The 21,239-nt window shown below is 47.0% G+C and overlaps 1 protein-coding gene across 1 annotated transcript in view; it reads left to right on the forward strand.

Annotated features, from left to right (window-relative positions):
• Positions 1-21,239, forward strand: part of SMYD3 (SET and MYND domain containing 3) — a gene marked incomplete at both ends in the record, with an annotated part of 658,176 nt that overhangs the window by 566,616 nt on the left and 70,321 nt on the right. The window contains 2 exons of the mRNA XM_080699053.1: positions 698-785; positions 8,861-9,035. Of these exons, the coding sequence (XP_080555179.1) occupies positions 698-785; positions 8,861-9,035 (263 nt within the window). The remainder of the gene's footprint in view (positions 1-697; positions 786-8,860; positions 9,036-21,239) is intronic.

Genomic DNA, 21,239 nt, shown 5'->3' on the forward strand with positions numbered 1-21,239 from the left:
CCTAGATAGCTAACAAAGAGAAAACATTTTTCATTTCATATATTCTCATATATGTCTTAATTTCTCTTGGTTAAATATCTAGGACTAGAATTGTAAATATGGTGACTTTAATAGTAATATGGAGTCGTGTGTGTGTGTGTGTGTGTGTGTGTGTGTGTGTGTGTGTGTTACCAGGGATTGAACCCAGAGACATTCTGCCTCTGAGTTATACCTCAAGCCCTACTTTTTATTTTATCTTATTTTTTATTTTGAAGCAGGGTCTCACTAAGCTGTGGAGGGCCTCATGAGGTTGCTGCAGCTGGCTGCAAACCTACCATCCTCCTGTCTCAGCCTCCCAAGCGCTGGGATTATAGGTGTGCACCACCACAGCTGGCTTGTGTTGGGGAACTGAAAAGCCTGGTGTTTGTGGACCTGCCATCTTTCGTAACAACAGCAGTGTATGCACATTTATTTTTCCGCCTCCTTCCTGGCCCTCTCTATTACCTTTTTATTACAGTGATGCTAGTAGGTATGAAGTAGTATCTCACTGTGGTTTTGATCATATTTCCTGGTGACTAACGAGGTTGAGTACCTTTTCCTGTGTGAGTAGGCCATTTGCACATCTTCCATAGAGAAATGCCTGCGCGTTTGGGCTGATCGTTTGCCCATGTTTTAACTGGTTTTCTTCCTTTCCTGTCTCTCATTTCTGCCTGAGCAGGATGCTGACATGCTAACTGGCGACGAGAAAGTGTGGAAGGAAGTTCAAGAGTCTCTGAAAAAAATCGAAGAACTGAAGGCCCATTGGAGTATCCTTTCACCTGTAGACTGGGCTACTGTCGGGATTACCTCCTGTTTGTTGGAAGGGTGGTGTGAATGAGGCTGGCGGCACATGTGACTTCATGAGCTTTATTCTGTCCCACGGCTACAACTGCCCCTGACCCCAGTCAGCCATTTGAGTTATGGCTGCGTAAGATCTGCGATAAGATTAATGTGAATGGCCAGGTGTGGTGGTGCACACCTGTAATCCCAGGATTTAGGAGGCGGAGACAGGAGCATCACAGGTTTGAGGCCAGCCTCAGCAACAAAGTGAGTCTCAGCAACTTAGAGAGACCCTGTTTAAAAATCAAGAATAAAAGGCTTGGGTGTGTAGGAGGAATCTGCTTCCAATCTACAAACAGGGCTTGCAGAGAACTGTAGATGACAGGGAAGCCGGCTGGGTGGATGTTCCTACCTTTAAAGGTGAAGTAGGTAATTTCACAAGTCTCTATCTCAGTGAGTTTGTTCACAGAATTACTGAATAATCTAGAATTAGCTACTAAGGGATAGAAAAGAAAGCTATGATTGCCAGGATACCATATGGCTTCACTGAGAGCAAGCCTGTCCACAATGCTGTGGATATCTTTGGTAGAGTTTGTACCTAAATTTCACAAAGGGATTAGAAAACAAGTCGTCTAGAAATTTATGTCAGACACCGGCAGGGCCAGGCATCTCACGAATGGTGGAACAGGCATCCTGCAAGAACAGGGCTCCTCGGATCCCTGTTGATCTGGGGTGCTCTGCTCCCACATCCATCCTCTTTCACCTCTGATTGGTACCTCCATTGAAGATACAGAGGACAGGCTCATGAGCTATGCAAAGGTGTGCGTATGGGAAAGATAGCATAGCAACGGTGGGACAGTAGAATCAAGAGCTTTATAGTTTCTGAAAATTTGAATGTTGTCTCATCTGTCTCATCTTCAAAAGATGGAATTAATTAAGCTGGATATGGTGGCACACACTTGTAATCCCAGCATAAGAGAGACTGAGACAGGAGGATCGCAGTTTACGGACAGCCTCAGCTACTTAGCAAGGCCCTTTGCAACTCAGTGAGACCTTGTCTCAAAATAAATAATAATTTAAAAAATTAGGGTTGTGTTGTAGCTTGGAGGTAGAATACCCCTGAGTTCCATCCCCAGTACTGTAGTAGGCTATAGTTTTAGAAATAGTGTATAATGACTGCCGGGCGTGGTGGCGCATGCTTGTAATCCCCGCACTTGGGAGGCAGTAGAAACGAGGATCGTGCTGGTTCGAAGCCAGTCGTGCTGGCTTAAGAGAGCCTGTTTCCAAATAAAAATATAAAAATAGGACTGGGAGTGTAGCCCAGAAGTAGAAGGGCTTCCAGAAACCCTAGTACCGCCAAAAAAAAACAGAAAGAAAGAAAGAAAAAGAAGAAGAAAGAAAGAAAGAGAGAGAGAAAGAGAAAAAAGAAGTAGGGTAAAATGAGATGAGGGTCTGATCATATTTGGCATTTGTGTGTGTGTGTGGTACTGGGGATGAAACCCAGAGGCTTTCTACCTCCAGGCTATACTCCCAGACCTGTTTTATACTTTATTTGGAAACAGGATCTCGCTAAGTTTCTGAGAGCCTCACTCAGTAGCTGAGGCTGGCTTCGAACCTGCGCCATCCTCCTGTCTCAGCCTCCCAAGCGCGGGGATCACAAGCGTGCGCCACCACATGGGGCTTGAAGTAAGTTTTGAGGCATGAAGCCGGAGCCTAGAAGGGGTTTGAAACCCAGGGAGAAAGAGATCCATGTTCACGGGCAGGGGCCACACTGCAGAACAGGCTTGCCCCACGCAGTGGAGTTAGGCCCCATTTCTTTATTAAAGGCAGGTGCTAGTCGGGGGCAGTGGCACAAACTATAATCCCAGTATTTTGGAGGCTGATATAGGAGGATCACAGGCTGGAGGCCAGCCTCAGCCACTTAGCAAGACCCTTAGCCACTTAACAATATCCTATTTCAAATTTTAAAAAAGAAGTTTAAAGAAGGCTGGGGTGTTCCTCAGAGGTAGAATGCCTCTGGGTTCAATCCCCAGTACCACACACACACACACACACACACACACACACACACACACACACATGCGCCAGGCCATGATGGAAAGGAAGGAGGGCGGCAGTGGGATCCGTGGAACGTGTCCTCTGTCAAGCCACTACGCGCGTCCCACGGTGTCCTGCACACGCAGAGCGCTGCCTGGCTTATGATGCAGCGCGTGAACAGCTTTGCCATTTCATGCGCAGTATTTCATGGAATTCTTACAGGGACACTGGGCATTTCTATTTCTGGCCTCTCTCAAAGCACTTCGACTCTCTCGGAACCTCACAACTGCCGAGTGGCAGGACCAGCTTAGATTTGAATCCATCCTTATCTCTGATCAAAGGCTGTGACATTTCTGCTGTATCTGAAATCTTCAAACATTTTTCCTCAACTGTAATTCCAACACATGAAAACTGATAACCAGGAGGATCACTGGTTCACGGCCAGTCCGAACAACTTAGGGAGACCCTGTTTCCAAAGAAAAGCTGAAGAGGGCCGAGTGTGTAACTCAGAGGTAGCATGCCCCTGGGTTAATACCAAGTACCGCAAAAGAAATTTAAAACAGAAAGAAGGAAAGAAAGAGAGAGAGAGAGAGAGAGAGAGAGAGAGAGAGAGAGAGAGAGAGAAAGAAAGAAAGAAAGAAAGAAAGAAAGAAAGAAAGAAAGAAAGAAAGGCAGTTCCCTTGGTTGAAGGTGGAGTACGGGTGAGGGAAGGGCCAGTGCCATCTCAGAGTCCTCCTCAGCCTCCACCTGGCCAAACACAGTAGCTTAGCAAAGACGTGTGAGGCCCAGGTCCTGAGCTGGCCCCAGGTAATCCGTCTGGGGATGTAAGGCACGCTTAGTGTGACATGGGCGCCGTCTCTCAGTCAGTGGAAGAGGACAGGGATCGTCAGTGTGGCAAGGCTAGCAGCCGTGCATGCTGGCATGTGCCAAAGTCCAGCTTCTCAGGAGGCTGAGGCAGGAGGATCACTTGAGCCCAGGAGTTTAAGGCCAGCCTGGACAATACAGTGAGACTTCAGCTCTTAAAAAGAAAAAAAGAAAGAAAAAGTGGGTACACTGAGGTCCTGTGAGATTAAGCTCTTGACTCGTGGTTTATTAGAAAGCCAGTGTTGCTGAGAAGTGGACAGTGGATCGTTTTGTCCTTTTTAAAGTAGTATTTCCCCTTGCTCTCAGTCCATATGCATAAACCATGGTGTGTGTGTGTGTGTGTGTGTGTGTGTGTGTGTGTGTGTGTGTGTGTCGTCTGTCTGTCTGTCTAAGGGGGAATAGGGGGAATGGAGATTAAACCCAGGAGTGTTCTGCCTCCAATATATACTTTTAATGGAGCAACTACCCCAGCCCTATTTTTTATTCTTTATTTTGAAACAGTGTCTCACTTAGTTTCAAAGGGCCTCACTAAGTATCTGAGGCTGTCTGCAAGCCGTGATCCTCCTGTCTCAGCCTCCAGAATGCTGAGATTACTTTTTTACTTTTCTTCTTTTCTTTTTTTTTTTTTTCTTTTTCAGTACTGTGATGGAACCCAGGGGCATTCTACCTCCAAGCTATACCCAGCCCTAGTTCTTAGTCTATTTATTTATTTATTTATTTATTTATTTATTTATTCATTCATTCATTCATTTTAGTGGTACTGGGGTGGAACCCAGGAGCTTTTCTATCTCCGGGCTATACTTCCAGACCTTTTTTATACTTTATTTGGAAACAGGGTCTCACTTAGTTGCCGAGAGCCTCACTAAGTAGCTGAGGCTGACTTTGAACTTGTGCGATCCTCCTGTCTCAGCCTCCCAAACGCTGGGATTACAAGCATGCGCCACCACGCCTTGCTGGCATCACTTTTTTAAAAAGATAATTGAGATTGATAAACCTTTAGCCAACCTAACCCAAAGAAATAATCAACTCAAATGATTAAAATAGGAAATGAAAAAGGAGATATCACCACAGACAGTGGTGAACTATAAGAGGATCATTAGAAACTATTTTTGAAAACTTATACTCCAATAAACTGGAAAGCATAGAAGAAATTTACAGATTTCTAAATACATGCAACCTACCCAATTTGAACCAAGAGGATATAAAAAACTGAAACCAATCAATAGCAAGCTAAGACATAGAAATAACAATACAAAAAGCCTTCCATTAAAAAAGAGTCCAGGTCCAGACAGATTCCCGTTTGAATTCTACAAAACTTCACAAATCATTCTGTAAAATATGGAATTCTTCCAAACTTTTTCTATGAGGCCAGTATCACCTTAATGCTAAAACCAAACAAAGATACCTCAACAGAAGAAAACTACAGACTAGAATTCCTGATGAACATAAATGTAAAACCTCTAAAGAAAATGCTAGAGTTACATTCAAAAACATCAAGGGAATTATACACCATGACCAAGTTGGTTTCATTCCAAGGATGCGAGGCTGGTTCAACATATGCAAATCAGTACATGTTATACATCACATAAATAGAACTAAGGACAAAAACCACATGATCATCCCAATAGATGCTGAAAAAGCATTTTACAAAATCCAACACCCATTCATGTTAAAGAAAAAAATCACGGCAGAAAATTGGAACAGAAGGAACTTATCTCAGTATCATAAAGGCAATATACAATAAACCCAAAGCCAGCATCATATTAAATGGGGGAAAACTTTGAGACTTCTCCTTTAAAACAAGGATTCCAGCTGGGCATGGTGGCACACATTTGTAATCCCAGCGCTTGGGAGGCTGAGACAGGAGGATCCCACAGGTTCAAAGCCAGCCTCAGCTACTTAGTGAGGCTCTTGGCAACTTAGTGAGACCCTGTTTCCAGAAAAGTATAATAAAATAGGTCTGGAAGTATAGTCCAGAGATAGAAAAGCCCCTGGGTTCCACCCCCAGTACCAAAAGGAGTGGTGATAGTGGAATCCTTGGTTTGTTTTTTGTTTTGTGTTTTGTGTTTTGTGGTTCAAGGATTCCTCTATCACCACTCCTTTTCAATATATTACTCAAGACTAACCAGAGCAAAAGGAAAGACAAGGAAATCAAGGAATACAAATAATAAAGAAAAACTGAAATTATCTCTATTTGCAGATGACATGATCCTATATATATATATAATACCCCCAAAAAAAAACTCAGCCAAAAGACTTCTAGAGCTGTTAACAAATTCAGCAAAGTAGCAGAATACAAAATCAATGTTAAAAAATCAGTAGCTTTTCTATATGCCAACCTTGAATCCACTGAAAAAGAAACTCAGAAAACAATTCCATTCACAATAACCTCTTAAACAATAAAATACCTAGGAATAAATCTAACCTAAGAGGCAAATGACATGTACAATGAAAATTATAAAACATTAAAGAAAGAAATTGATAAGAATCTTAGAAGATGGAAAGATCTCTCATGTTAATGGATAGTCAGAATAAATATTATCAACATAGCCATTCTATCAAAAGTGATGTACAGATTCAATGCAATCCCTATCAGTATTCAATGTCATTCACAGAGCTGGAAAAATTAACATCAAATTTTATATGAAAAAACAAGAGACCTAGAATAGCCAAAGCAATATTCAGCAATAAAAACCATGCAGGAGGCATCACAATACCTGACTTTAAATTATACACAAAGATACAGTAATAAAAGCAGCATGGTACTGGCAGAAAAACAGACAGATAAACCAATAGAACAGAATAGAAGATACAGAAACAAATTCACACACTTAGAGCCAATTGATTTTCACAAAGGTGCCAAAAACATTTACCGGAAAAAAGACAGCCTTTTCAACAAATGGTATTTTTGAAATACCAATACTGATTATCCATTTGTAGAAAAATGGAATTAAATTCCTACCTTTCACTCTGCAAACAAAGTCAATTCAAAATGGATAAAAAATGTAGACCAGTGACTTTGAAATGACTAGAGAAGGGCATATATCCAACACTCTAAAATATAGGCACGAGTAGACACTTCCTCAATAAGACCCCCTCAAGCTCAGGAATTTAAAACAAGAATTAATGAATGGGACTGCAGTAAACTAAAAAGTTTCTGTTCATTAAAGGAAACCATCAAGAGTCTAAAGACAGTCTGCAGAATGGGAGAAGATCTTTTCCTGCTACTCCTCTAATAAAGGACTAATATGTAGAATATACAAAGTACTTAAGAGACTCAACACTAAGAAAAAAAAGTAACCCATTCAACAAAAAAAGAAATACAAGTGACCAATAAGTATATGAAAAAAAATGTTCAACATCATTAGCAATCAAGGAGATGCAAATCAAAACTAAGCTGTAATTTCATCTGACCCCAATTAGAATGACAGTCATCAAGAATTAAAACAGCAATAAATGCTGGTGAGGATGTGGGGAGTTAGGAACTCTTCTACACTGTTGGTGGCATTGCAAATAAGGACAGTGGCTATGGAGATCACTATGGAGATTCCTTAGAAAACTGGGAATGGATCCACCATATGATTCAGCTATACTATTTCTAGGTATCTTTCCAAAGAGCTTGAAATCAGAATATTGTAGTAATACATACAGATCTGTATTTATAGCAGCACAATTCACAACAGCCAAATCATGGAACCAACCTAGGAGTCCATCGACAGATGAAATGGAGTACAAAATCATGGGATATGCATACAATAGAATTCTTTTTTGGGGGGGTGGTACTGGGGGTGAAACCCAGGGGCTTTCTACCTCCAGGCTATACTCCCAGGCCTTTTTTATATTTTATTTGGAAACAGGGTCTCACTAAGTTGCTGAGAGCCTCATTAAGTAGCTGAGGCTGGCTTCGAACCCATGTGATCCTCCTGTCTCAGCCTCCCAAGCGCTGGGATTACAAACATGCACCACCATGCCCGCCCGGCTGGCATACGATAGAATTCTAATCAGCAAATGAGAAGAACAAAATTATGTCTTTTCAGGAAAACGGATGGACCTGGAGAACATTATGTTGAGTGAGATCAGCCAGTCAAAGAATGTGAATGTGAAGGGGCCTTTTGTTTCTCTCATGGGGAAGCTCAGGGGTAATCGGGATACAAGAGGGACCCTAGATAATGGAGGAAAATCTCCGGTGGATGGATGGAGGTGGTCTAGGAGAGGGTGGGGAGGGGAGAACTAACAAAGGAATCACTTCTTTGGACATAATGTACATATGTGAGAACACCAACGCCAATCCCAATACCATGTATAGGAAATGGGGAGTGGGGAGGGATCTGGGAGGAAGCCCACCAGGTGCTGTGTGTATGTATGTCACTATCATGAGAGACTATAGTGCACCAATAAAATTATAAAAATCAATAGTACCAAAAATAAATAAATTGCCGAGGATGGCCTTGAACCTGTGATCCTCCTGTCTCAGCCTCCCAAGGACTGAGATTATAGGCACGCACCACTGCACCCAGCTCTAAACCACATTCTTAATACTTCCTTTCACCAAATAAGAATGCCTTTGCTTGGTTAAGACTACATTTGAGTCGCTTTTGCTTTATAAATAAATCTATGTTCCAGCGAAAATGAATTTCTTGAAGCTGCCCCCTTGCTTGTGCCTGTGGTAGCTTGTGTTCTGGGGGCCTGAATGCCCAAGACTCAGATGACACAGAAGTGAACACGTGCTTCTGTTTTGGCTAAAGGAATCTCTCTAAAGCTTCTTTAATTGCAGATCGGCTTTCAAAATGAAGCGAACAGAGTCATTTTAAATGGAACTAAATCTTTTAGTTGAGTTTATTAAGCAGCCCCATTTACTTCACAACCCAGTTTAAAGAGAATACATGTAGGCGGGTGAAGAAAGTGACTCTTTGGAATTTTTAATCTTCTGAAGCACAGGCTTGGCTGGAAGATGGTTTGTTGATGTAAACAGAATTTGCTCTGCTAGATGCCACTTACGTGTTTTTGTCTCTCAAGTGGGTTTTCGGCGGCTCATCTCTGTGGAATAATGCGCCCGCCCTTCCCTCCTCTGCTGGGAGCCCCTCAGCCTCCAGAGAATCTCATTTGACTTTTGTTTTTTTCTTGATGAAGACAGCAAATCCTTAACGAACGTTAATGACAGAGTGGGAGCAGGTTCTGGCCCTGTGCCAGAAGATTATAAGCAAGAATGCGGAGCGTCTTCCCGACATCAACATCTACCAGCTGAAGGTGCTGGACTGCGCCATGGACGCCTGCATTAACCTGGGCCTGCTGGAGGAGGCGCTCTTCTATGGCCTTCGCACCATGGAGCCCTACCGGTGAGTGCGGGGAGCATTGGGGTGCCGGCTGGCGGCTTCTCTTTGGGTCGGCGAGTCCACTTGACAAGTCTTCAGTTCACCGTTCTGTACCGGGAGTGAGGAGCTGCCCCTCGGTCAGTGCGCAAACCCAGCCCAGCTTCACTGGTTGCTTTATTTGCTCGCCTGTGCGTCCCTACGTCCCTCCTGTGGTCAGGCCTGGGGCTGCGCAGACGCTGAATAGGCGCCTTGTGTGGAGTTGCTGATCACAGTGTGGTGTGGTGCTGCAGAGACAGGCGAGTGCCGGGTGCCGGGTGCCGGAGAGCTCAGCCTGCTCTGCCACCAGCCTCTGCAGGCGCAGTGAGGATGGCCTTGGTGCTTCCAGAGTGCCTCTCACCGGACTCACTTGCCCTCAGAACAAGTGTGACCCAGGCCGAGCAGGGGCACCACCTGTTCCAGCTCTCCCTCAGTCTGTGAAGGACTGGGATGGCTTTCTTCCTTCCTTTGGTACTGGGGACTGAACTCAGGGGCAGTTTACTTCTGAGTTATACCTCCAGCCTTTCTACTAAGTTGCTGAGGCTGTCCTTGAACCTGTGATCCTTCTGTCTCAGCCTCTGAAGGACTGGGAGAACAGGCCTGCGCTGCTGCACCTGGCTGGGAAAGGGTTGTTTCTTGATTGACCCTGAGCTCCTCCAGAGTGAAGGGTGCCCTTGCCCCACACGTTCCTGTGGCGTGAAGGAGCTTTGGGAGGAGGCAGTGTTGAAGTCCTGTGCTGACAGCTGGTACCAGTGGGCGGGGCTCCAGTTTGCCATTAGTTAAGGACGCAGTCTAGAAGTCAGCTGAGATGGGTCTCAGGGAGAGACATCTGAACTATAATCTGAGTTTGGAATCGTCCAGTCTCCAGCAAAGAGCACAGTCACTACTGACAAGGGCCCGGGAAGCCCTTGGGTAGGGTGGTCTCTGGAGAGCTGGGGCGCTGTCCTGGGCAGATGCTGAGTTCTCCAACTCTACAGACCTTGGAAACCAATATCAGCCAAAAGAGGGAGTGGGGGCCGCCCAGGTCTAGACCTAGGTGACACAGGACACAGGCAGGGGACGGGCTGCACGTGGAGCAGGGATAAGAGGGAGGCAGTGCCTAGGTACTCCCTGTGTCCCTGGAGGAAGAGCCTCAGGAGAGCCCAGGAGGGACGGGATCAGGTCCAGGCTCTAGGATACTGGAGCCAACAGGAGCCAGGCCTGGGCAAGGAGCTGGTTCAGGCAGAGAGAAACTGAGGATGGCGAAGGCCCCACGTGCCAGGAATGGGGTGGCCGAGCTCCAACAGGCAGCCAGCGGCCCTGGAGGACATTTGCAGGGAGTTTCATTCCTGCCTTGTGTGCCAGCAGCTTCGGAATCCCGACTCTGAGTCAGCCTCACCAAACTTAAAAAGATTACCTTGAGGGCTGACACTGGAGACTTTCCCATGAGCAGTGAGCTGTCTGGTCAGTATGATGAATCTTGTGGATTCTCAGAAAAAAGTGGATGGAATACAGAGAGATAAAGCCTCGCTGTCAGCCTCACTGAGCTCCAGGGCTTGTTTTCGGAAGCCAAGCTGCAGGCGCTGGGTGAGCGCCAAGGGCTGCGGACTGAGCAGCGCTTCCTCCAGGGCCCCCAGCAGCTGCTGTGCCCCTCTCCTGCCCTACCCTGACCTCCTATGATGTCCAGCTGCCCTGCTCAGTCCACTACAAACCCCAGCAATGATGATATTATTATTATTATTATTATTATTATTATTATTATCATTGTCGTGCATGTGTTACCAGGGGTTGGACCCAGGGCATTCTGCCTCCGAGCTGCATCCCCAGCCTTTTTTGTTTTTCATTCTGTGGCAGGCTCTTGCTACGTTGCTGAGGATGTGTCTGAGTTGCTGGAGCTGGCTCTGAACCGGTGATTCTCTATCTCAGCCTCCCAAGTACTAATGCTAAGTCGGTCCACACTTACATGAAGAAGGCTACGTGCCCTCAAGGATGCCTACGCTGCATCTCTTTCTCAGATCCTCTCCTCCACGCCTGCCAAGGCATCCCCACAGCACTGCACTCGGCCCTTAATCCATTGCGATTCACCACTCTTGAGTTAGACAAAGAGGCTTTTCTTACAAGTGAGGCCGAGTCCTCCAGAATGCAGCCCATAATGTTTGGGAGGTGTTTGGTTATATTTTCCTGATGTTTTGCAGGCCACACTGTCTCTGTGAATGTGTGCTCTCTTCTTAAACTGGGCGTTCCCAGCCTCCCTGTGTCTCTTTCCTGGGGCTCGTTGAGAAGTGACGTAGTAGGTGCTGCATTTGTTTGTTTATATGTGTGTTATAATCTCTTTTTATTTTTTATTTAGAAACCGGGTCTCACTAAGTTGCTGATCCTGGCTTCCCCCTGTAACCTTCCTGTTTCAGTCTCCCAAGTGTTGGGCTTTATGGGTATGTGCCTCGATGCCCAGCTGCATCCATCCACTTTGAATGAGTGAGATTTGAACCACTGGCTGTCAGAGTTGCAGTAGAAGAAAAGACTCCAAGTAGTCCAGAAGCAACGAAGTGCAGTGGGTGAGCGCAGTGGGTGCTGGAGTGCTGGGCCCAGGCAGCAGTCAGCAGGGACTCACACACATGGGCCAGATGTCCTTGAGCACTTAGGATGGCCACAGGATTCACACAGATGTCCCCAGAACTCAGAGCGGCCACAGGACGCCAGGCAGGAAGGTGGTGGCTGTAGAGGTTCCAGCCCCCATGGCTGCGTGGGGGTTCACACCTCGGCCACCGGCCTTCACCATCAGCACGCCGCTGGTCTAGGTAGACTCGGTGCTCACCTCTAGCCAAGGGCAGGACAGTTGGCGGGGCGCAGGTCACCGAGGGGTGACAGGATCACCCTCTGCCATAACATCTCACAGTGTTAATGTCCAGTTTTTGAGGTTGGAGCCACTTCTCTACAGAGCATGTGTCACTCCTAACCTTGGCTAAATTTTAGCAGCTGACCGTAGAGGAGAAAGTTCCCCATTTTTTTTTCCAAATGACTGTTTCCCATCTCCCTTCGTGCTCTTCTGTCACTTATTTTTACTCAGTATATTTTACTCAGTGTCTATGATGCAATTTAATATCAGATTCTTTGTGTCCCATAAGGCAAGTTGAAGATAATTCCTGCAGAACCGAACGCAGAGCTTTAGCTTCAGCTGCTGCTGTATCTTTTGGAAGCGTCTGTGTCCGCGTTTATCCCTGATTTTGCACACACAGTACTGTGCCCTTAAGCATTATACATGTTAGGTAGAATAAAAATCATTCAGAGGTCTTTCATAACCAGGCATGGTGGCCCACGCCTGTAATCCCAGAATTTAGGAGGCTGAGACAGGAGGATTGCAGGTTCAAGGCCAGTCTCAGCAACCTAGTGAGACCCCATTTCAAAATAAAAAATATAATAGGGCTGGGGTATAATTTAAAGTTAGAATGCCTCTGGGTTCAACCTCTAGTACCCAAACAAACAAAAAACCCAAAAGATCTTTTATAAATTTATTCAAAAATTTAAGCCACCCAAATTTTAAACATAAGATGGGTCAGGTTTTAGCCAGGCGTGGTGGTGCACGCTTGGAATCCCAGCATTCGGGAGGCTGAGACAGGAGAATAGCAGTTCACAGACAGCTGCAGCTACTTAGTGAGGCCCTCCGCAACTTAGTGAGACCCTGTTTCAAAATAAAGAATAAAAAATAGGGCTGGGGGTGTAGCTTGGAGGTCGAATTCCCCTGGGTTTCATCCCCAGATCCGAAAAAAAAAAAAAAAAAAGATCGTCAGGTTTTAAAAATTACCTTGTCAAACCATGGGTTAGAACTTGGAATGCATTTTCTTTTAAAGATGGTATTGCAGATTATGTGGAATTCCTAGACTAAACCACAAAAGTCTACTCGGCCTATAATACTGCCAATGTACTCTATAAATTTCAAAAAAGAAAGAAAGAGAAATTTGAAAATGAAATTGAACACAAGTTGTTTCAAAATTAAGTTGCATAATATGTTGGATACTAGTTAAGCTTGATTTTTTTTCTGTGGGAACTAGAGAGTGATAAGGAGTTGCAGAAGCCTCTTCAGGCCTGAGGGACTGTAAGTGTACTCACAAGTACTCTGTTTTGGTTGTGAAAATAGTTTTATTTCCTAGGGAGGAACATCTTCCACAGGATAATGTACTGTTGATTTCCCATCACTGTGACACATACCTCAGACGATCCGCCCATAAAGACAGAAGGTTTATTTTGGCCCATGATTTTGGACTTTCCAATCTATGACTGTTCACTTTCGGCACATGGTAGTGGAAGTATGTGGCTAAGCAAACAGCTGCTCACCTCGTGGCCTGGACGAGAAAGACAGGAAGAGGAGGGGCTTGCGGTGCACTTCCAGAGCCTGCCCCAGTGACCAGAATATCCCCTCTAGGCGCTACCTGTTAACAGTTCCGCTCTATAGCCAGGCATGGTAGCACACACCTATGATCCCAATACTCAGGAGACTGAGCAGGAGGATTTCAGCTTTGAGGCTAGCCTCAGCAATGTAGTGAGGCCTTCAGAACTTAGCCAGACAGACCCTGTTTCAAAATAAAAAATGAAAAGGGCTGGGGATATAACCTAGAGGTAGAATGCCACTGGGTTTAATCCCTAGTACCCCTCCAAACTAAATAAATAAAAAAAGTTCCACTGTGTCATATCAACATCACCCAGGGACCAGTTCTTTAACCCACGTGGCCTTTGAGGGACATCCCAGGCCCAGCGATAACAGAGGGTAAAATCACCTTCTCTCCCCAGCTCTGTCCCACTCCCTGGAGACAGCCGGGGCTAAAAGTTACAGTCTGAATATGTCCCAGGGTTTCCCAGAACCTTGTCTTCTCTTGTGTCGGGGGGATGAAAAGAGGAGGAGGAGGAGGAGGAGGAGGAGGAGGAGGAGGAGGAGGAGGAGGAGGAGGAGAGAGTTGAAAGTAAACAGGTAGCCCAGACATTTGCCAGGGGCTCAATCGTCCACTTGCAGTTCACTGTGCGTTTCTTTAAAGCTGCCTTTCCCGTTCGTTACTGTTGGCCCAGCCAACCTCACCCTCCTGAACCTTCCCCTTCAGAACTGTCCACACGGGCTCTTCCATTGCCGCCTCCAGTCCTTTCTACCTCCTTCCTCTCTTTCTTGAGAAAAGACTCAGTTGTTCAGTCGGCTTCGTGCCGCGGCTGGCAGGAGCAGGGGAGCCAAGAACTCTCCTCGGGGGGCACAGAGGGCAAAAGACCGGGCTCCTTCTCCTTCCCATGACCTGCAGCTTGTTTGTTTCACTCTTCACCAGAGCGTAGACGGACACCTGCCCATCACAGGTCTTGAATAGATATCTATCTATTCTACCTTACTCTTTTTAACAGCTATGTACTATCTGAACTCATGAATAGACCAAACTTTTTATTTATTTATTTTTATTTTTTATTTTTGGTGGTACTGGGGTTCCTGGAAGCCCTTCTACCTCCGGGCTACACTCCCAGACTTATTTTATATTTTTATTTGGAAACAGGGTCTCTTACGCCAGCGCGTCTGGCTTCGAACCTGCGCGATCCTCCTGTCTCTGCCTCCCAAGCGCGGGGATTACAAGCGTGCGCCACCACGCCCGGCCATTAATTCTTTATTTTTAAAAAAGGGTCTGACTACGTTGTAAAAAGGCCTCACTATCTAGCTGAGGCTGATAAGTTATATTCGTTTAAAATCTGGGTAACTGGCCGGGCATGGTGGCTCACGCTTGTAATCCCAGCATTCGGGAGGCTGAGACCTGGAGGATCGCGGTTTGTGGACAGCCTCAGCTACTTAGTGAGGCCCTCTGCAACTCAGTGAAATCCGGTTTCAAAATAAAGAATAAAAATTTTGGCAGGAGGTGTAGCTCGGAGGTAGAATGCCCCTGGGTTCCATCCCCAGACCCGAAAAAAAAAATAAATAAAATCTGGGTAACTGTCACTTAATCGTGCCCCCACCACCTCTCTTCCTCCTGGAAGAGAGACCAAGGGCAGGCTCTGCATAGGATTGGCGTGAGGCTCTGGCGCTCTGGCCCCTTTGGACTGGAAGAAGGCAGGTTGCCCTGAGCCCACCTGTTCTTGGGAACACAGCAGCCTTCTCTCTTGCTGCCACCTCAGCCTCCGATGAGGTGTTTCACGTCCCAACAAAGCTCCAGGTGTCAGCAGACAGGCCCAGGTCATCTGGAGGCCTCACAGACTAAAGCTTTTCTGCCTGGCTCAAGGAGAAACCAAGATGTCTGGGCACTGCTGCTGCATGTGACCCTGCTGGGGAGGGAAGGTGACTCCAGCAGCAAGCTGCGCAGGGCAGAGTGTGAAGAAACCTGTGTCCTCTGTCGGTCACTCCCACACACCATGGAGTTTGTCACTCCCAGCTATCAGAGGCCCTGTCTGTCTCAGAAAAGCTCACCTTCTGCCTCACTCTGGTGCAGATGGCAAAATTCTCACAGAGCTTTGTTCTACCAGTTCCCATTGTGCCAGGAGTTCTGGTAAGTATATAGTCCACTTTCTTCTCAGACAGGAGGGTTAAGAAGGTCACTTTCTTCCCTGGCCCTGGACGGGCCCCCATCTTCCTGCCTCAGCGCTGTGTGCCTGTCTCCACAGCAATGCCAGCAGGTGTGGTCTCTAGGAAACCAGATGTCCGGAGGAACCTCAGGATACAGGCTGTGATGCCATTTGGACCACCAGTGGCTTCCCTCCCAGGCCTAACGCATGGCCTCCTGAAAGTCCAGCACCACGGCCCAAGTGACCAGCAGCAGCTCAAGCACTTGGGAGGCTGAGGCAGGAAGATCACAGTTTCGAGGCCAGCCTCAGCAACTTAACAGCCCTGTTTCAAAATGAAATAAGGCTAGGGTTATAGCCCAGAGGAAGAATGCCTCTCGGTTTCATTCCCAGTACCAGAAACAAACAAAAACAAAACAAAAAATGAAGTCCTGCTCTGGCGGAGCTGACAGATAGTCTTCAGCAGCCAGCTGAGTGTCACTCTGAGTCTCTCCAGAAAAGCAGATGCTTGAGAACCTGGGGAGGGATTCTTGGGCCAAACCAGGCCTGACCAGCATGGACGAGGCTGCCCCGGAGCGGGGAAGGGCCCCCTTCGGTGGCTCTAATGCGTCTCTCCCCCAGAGTTCACTCCGGGGTTTCACCGTTCTACGTGCAGCGGGACGGCAGCTCTGTCTGCTGAAGGCTCCCTCCAGGTCCACCCTGCCATACTTTGCCCCAGCCCAGCTAAACATGTGTGCTTGGGTACCCTTAGCAAAATACCACAGACTGGATAGCTTAAGCCAGAAAACAAAAATGTGTTTTTCTGGAGGCCGAAAGTCCAAGGTCAAGGTGGAAGCAGGGTTGGTTTCCTGGAAGACCTTTCTCCTTGGCTGGCAGATGGCACCTTCCCACTGTCCTCACGTGGCTGTTCCTCTGTGCACATGCACCCTGTGTGCCCTCGCCACCTCCTCTCAGGAGGGCACCAGCGGTTGGTTAGGGCCTGCCCAGGGGCCTCAGCATGACCCATTACCCTGTTAAAGGCCCATCTTCAAATACAGTGACATTCCCAGGTACTAGGGGCGAGGACTCCACCACATACATTAAAGGACATAATTCAACGGTGACCTGGTTCTGTTCAGCCCCGCCATTACCACCTGATCTCCCTTCTGGGAAAACATTGGTCATCAGTCAGTCCCAAGCATTGCTCCCCTGTAGTGTGTGTGTGTGTGTTCGTGTGTGTGTGTCACTAGAGACTGTACCCAGGGGAATTCTACCTCTGAGCTACAGCCCTTTTTATTTTATTATTTTGAAACGGTCTTACTAAGTTACTGAACACTGGCTTCGAACCTGTGATCTTCCTGTCCTCAGCCTTCCAAGTGCTGGGATTACATGTGAGCGCCACTCTGCTCAGCTTCTCTGCACTTTTCGTGAATTTGGATTCAGTACAAGTAAACTCTTTGTTGGAAAAATATTTTCTTCCTTTCAGGGATTCCTCTTGATTTCAGGAGCTCCAGAGGAGCTCAGCAGCCCGTGCCAACATGCTCAGGGATTCAGAGGTGGATCTGAACACGCCACTCTGACTAGCCTGACCCGTGCTGCCTGGCCACCAGAGGGCGCCTTCCCCCAGAGCCTAGCATTCCAGGGGACTGGCCAGGGAACTAATCATTTGGCATTGCCAACCTTCCCTCCCTCCCTCCCTTCCTCCCTCCTTCACTTTCTCCTTCTCTTCTTCCATCCCTCCCTCCCTCCCTCCCTTCCTTCTTCCTTCCTTCCTTCCTTCCTTCCATCCCTGCTCTATCACTGAGCTTCATCCCCAGCCTTCTTAGTTTTGAGTAGGGTGTTGCTAGGTTGTCCACGCTGTCCTCAAGCTCATGAAAGGGTGCTCCAGGCTGTGATGGCAGCAGGAGCTGTCTACATGGAATCTGGCAGTCTTCCTGGCTGGCCTGACCTCCAGGAAATCTCTCAGGCCCGTGGACTTCCTTTCTGCTTGTCCCTCACTCACTGGGACAAGGACACAACTCTCCCCTGCCTTCAGATCCCATAGCATGGCCCGGCTCCACCCTGTCCAGCCTGCCTTGGCTCCTGAGCCACCAGGCCAGGCCAGGACACAGGCACCCTTTCTGTTGCTGCATTGGCCTGGCTCCAGTGACCGCCCTCTGTGGAGCAGGAGGGAGCCACTGTCCACCTTTACTCCCTGGTACTCGTCAGTGTGTGTGAACATTGTCTGTGCTCTTAGAAATGCTCTCCAGTCCTCCTCCTTATGAAGGCATTTCCAGAATAAAAACATTTTCCATCCTAGTTCACCTTTTCTTTTGCAGTTCTACAATTTATCACTGAGCACTTCAACTTTCCGGACAGAAAATCTTCAGTTTCTTATTACAACAAATTGTACCTCAAACAGCAGGGTATCTGATCCCAGGGAATCTTTGGGGATGCATTGAATTTCTCCTTTTGAATCAGTCTCTTGCTTGGCTGCCCCTGCAGCTATAAAACTACATTCAGTTTTCTTTTCCTCACCTCTTGGAGGAAAAAGTAGGGGGGATCTATTTTCCCCTGTAGAGAGCCAACGGAGACTCAGGCAGACCTGAGAAATGGGAAGTGATGGCTGTAACGTCCAAAGACTCCAAAATAATTGATTAAAACCCATTTGAGGGCTGGGGATATAGCTCGTGGGTAGACTGTGTGCCTCACATGTACAAAGCCTCTAGCTCAAATCCCAGCACCACAAGACAAAACAAAATGTTTTAATGTCATACAAAATACACACTTTGTAATTTTTTTTAAATTAGATCACATTTACATGCTATTTATCTACATATTTTTTTTAAGTCCATGGAGAGTTTTCAGCAATTCTCTTAAGGATAGATGAATGGACCTTCACCTAAACTGCACAATTAAGGCTGATTCACCCAACCTCAGGATTCTGATTCCTTTTAGGAACGGCAGTGCCATTTGTACAGAACAGAAAGAGGTCCTTGAAAGAATGAAAAACGGGGCACAATTTTCCCCCCAAATTAGGGCTCCAATTTTTTTGAGATAGCCAAGTTATTTTGAACAAGAAAAAGATCCTGATCTAGTTAGTTCAAAGCTCTTGAGCTTGTAAAAGCACACTGGAAAATTGTGTGATAGTCTCATTGTTCAGTGTATTCAAGGGAAGTGGCCCAGATGGTGCTGGGAAAGAGAGCGGGGGCTGCGGCCCCGGACAGGGAGAAGGTAGGGGCGGCGGGGATGGCGCCCCATTCTGCAGAATGAAACAGATGATGACAATTGTCCTCTCTGCACAAAGAACACCAGTCATACCCATCACAGAAAGAACTCAAGAGGAGCAAATGTGCTGCACTTGGAATGGGAAGTACCCGTGATGGCTTCCCAAAGCAAGGCAAATTGGGTTCAGCAATCATGAAAGCATCTGCCAGCGATTTGTTAGCATCACCTCTCTACAGGAGAAGGTGAACCGACTCTAAGAACTCTCCTCTGTTAAGAACTTTCATAAGCTGGGACGCAGGTGCCGTCGTTATTTATTAGGAGCCTGCTGTGGCCGGGAGTTCTTGTGACTCTCTCAGCCGTAGGAAGGATGCAGCTAGCCCTCCTGTCGTCTATGGGCAGAGGCTGAGCACTTCCTGAACCTCTCCACTCCATAGTGCAGCCGCAGCTCAAACTCAAGCCTCATGTCTCTCGATTTTATTTTGGTTCTAATTCTTTTGCAAAGCCATTGGAGTCCGCTCGAACCCAGGTTGCTTGATGATCAAGCTCTAAATTAGCAGTAGCACCCCTCCTCTGCACTGCCTTGCCTTCCTCCTGCCGAATCTGTCAAGACTCTTCCCATGACAGGGATCCAGGTTGGGGGTCCCTGCACACAGACGAGTTGGCTGCCCGCTCAGCTGCACAGTAGAACAGATCTGCAGCAGAGAGCTCCTTCCACCGTCGCTGAGCCCTGGTCCCCTCCCTCCTCCCTGGATCAGTCTCTCTACTCCACTGATTTCCCTGTGTCTTCCTTCTTCACAGTGGGGCAAGGAAGACAGCTTCCAGCAGCCCTCAATTTATATCTTTTTAATTCTATAGCAAAAGAAAACACTCTGATCTTTCAAAAAAAATTTTTTTTTAGTATTGGGGATTGAACCCAGGGACATTCTACTTCTGAGTTACACACCAGCCCTATTTTTTTGGGGGGGGGCATCTGGGGATGGAACCCAGGGGCATTCGACCTCCGAGCTACACCCCCTGCCCTAATTTTTATTCCTTTATTTTGAAACCGGGTCTCACTGAGTTGCAGAGGGCCTCACTAAGTAGCTGAGGCTGTCCGTGAACTGCGATCCTCCGGTCTCAGCCTCCTGAATGCTGGGATTACAAGTGTGGGCCACCACGCCCAGCCTATTATTTTATTTTGAAACAGCCTCACTAAAGTTGCAGAGGGCCTCAGTAGCTGAGACTGACCGCAAACCTACAATCCTCCTGTCTCAGCCTCCCAAGTACTGTGATTACAAGCATGTGCCAACATGCCCGCTATGTAATCTCTTCAACTTTAAAATTATATTTTGGAGGGTCTTATCTGGCTTCTTTGGTTCTCATGGCCACCCCTGCCTGGACCAAGGGTGATGAGGTACTGGCAGCCCTCTGGTAACACAGGTTTGGAGTGGGGTGGAAAGTCTTCAGAAGCTTGGATGGGGGTAGAGGCTAGATACACACACATGGGTGTGTGCACACACATGTGCCCCCGTGATTTTAGCAAGGCATTTGATGGTGTCTCCTGGTACATTTTCTATAAATGGGAAAATGTGGGCCAGTGATGTTTATTTATAACTTTTAAACAGCTATTTCTGAGCTGTAGTCATTCACAAATTGATGCAGCCCTTTGGGGAATTATATAATGGTATGCCTTAAAACCCTGGTTTTTTTTTTGTTGTTGTTGTTGTTGTTGTTTTTTGCTATTGTTGTATGCCAACATGTTTATCAAAGATTTAATGAGCCGCGCGTGGTGGCGCACGCTTGTAATCCCAGCATTCGGGAGGCTGAGACCTGGAGGATCGCGGTTCACAGACAGCCTCAGGTACTTAGTGAGACTCTCTGCAACTCAGTGAGACCCTGTTTCAAAATAAAGAATAAAAAATAAGGCAGGGGGGTGTAGCTCAGAAGTCAAATGCCCCTGAGTTCCATCCCCAGACCCGCAAAAAAAAAAAAAAGATTTAATGAAACAAATACATAGAAGTATGATGCACATCATATTTGCAGGGGCTTCAAAGCAGAGAAGAATTATTCTTTCAGGAACTAAACCGAGCTTAAAGTTACCTTCCTAATCAGAAACATTTGGTCAGTATCAACAAGACGAGCAGGGATACATGGAAAGTCTGCACTTGGAGCTTCTGGCCGGCCTCTCAGTGCGAAGCCCCTCTGTCCACTAGGACGCTGCCCAGAGCCTGTCTCCCAGGTGCTGGGGACCTGTGGGATCCTGCTCAGAATGCTGCTCTCCTGCCTCCCAGCTCTCCGCTGGCCACGCTCACGGTGGCTGAGCTGATACATGCAAGACTGTGGTGCAGGGAAGAAAGCAGCGGCTCTGCTGGCTCCTAGAACTTCAAAGGCAGCAGCTGGACCAGCTCAAACCAGAACCCAAGCCGCAGTGGCTCAGGAGCACTGGGAGCTGCAAGAGGAAACTCAGATCCAGAGCACAGGCGGGCCATCATTCTGCCTCCTCAGACCCAAAGAGCAGAGAAAAGAGGCAGGTGC

The sequence above is a fragment of the Muscardinus avellanarius genome, assembly GCF_963383645.1.
Source record: "Muscardinus avellanarius genome assembly, chromosome: 7".
NCBI lineage: Eukaryota > Metazoa > Chordata > Mammalia > Rodentia > Gliridae > Muscardinus > Muscardinus avellanarius.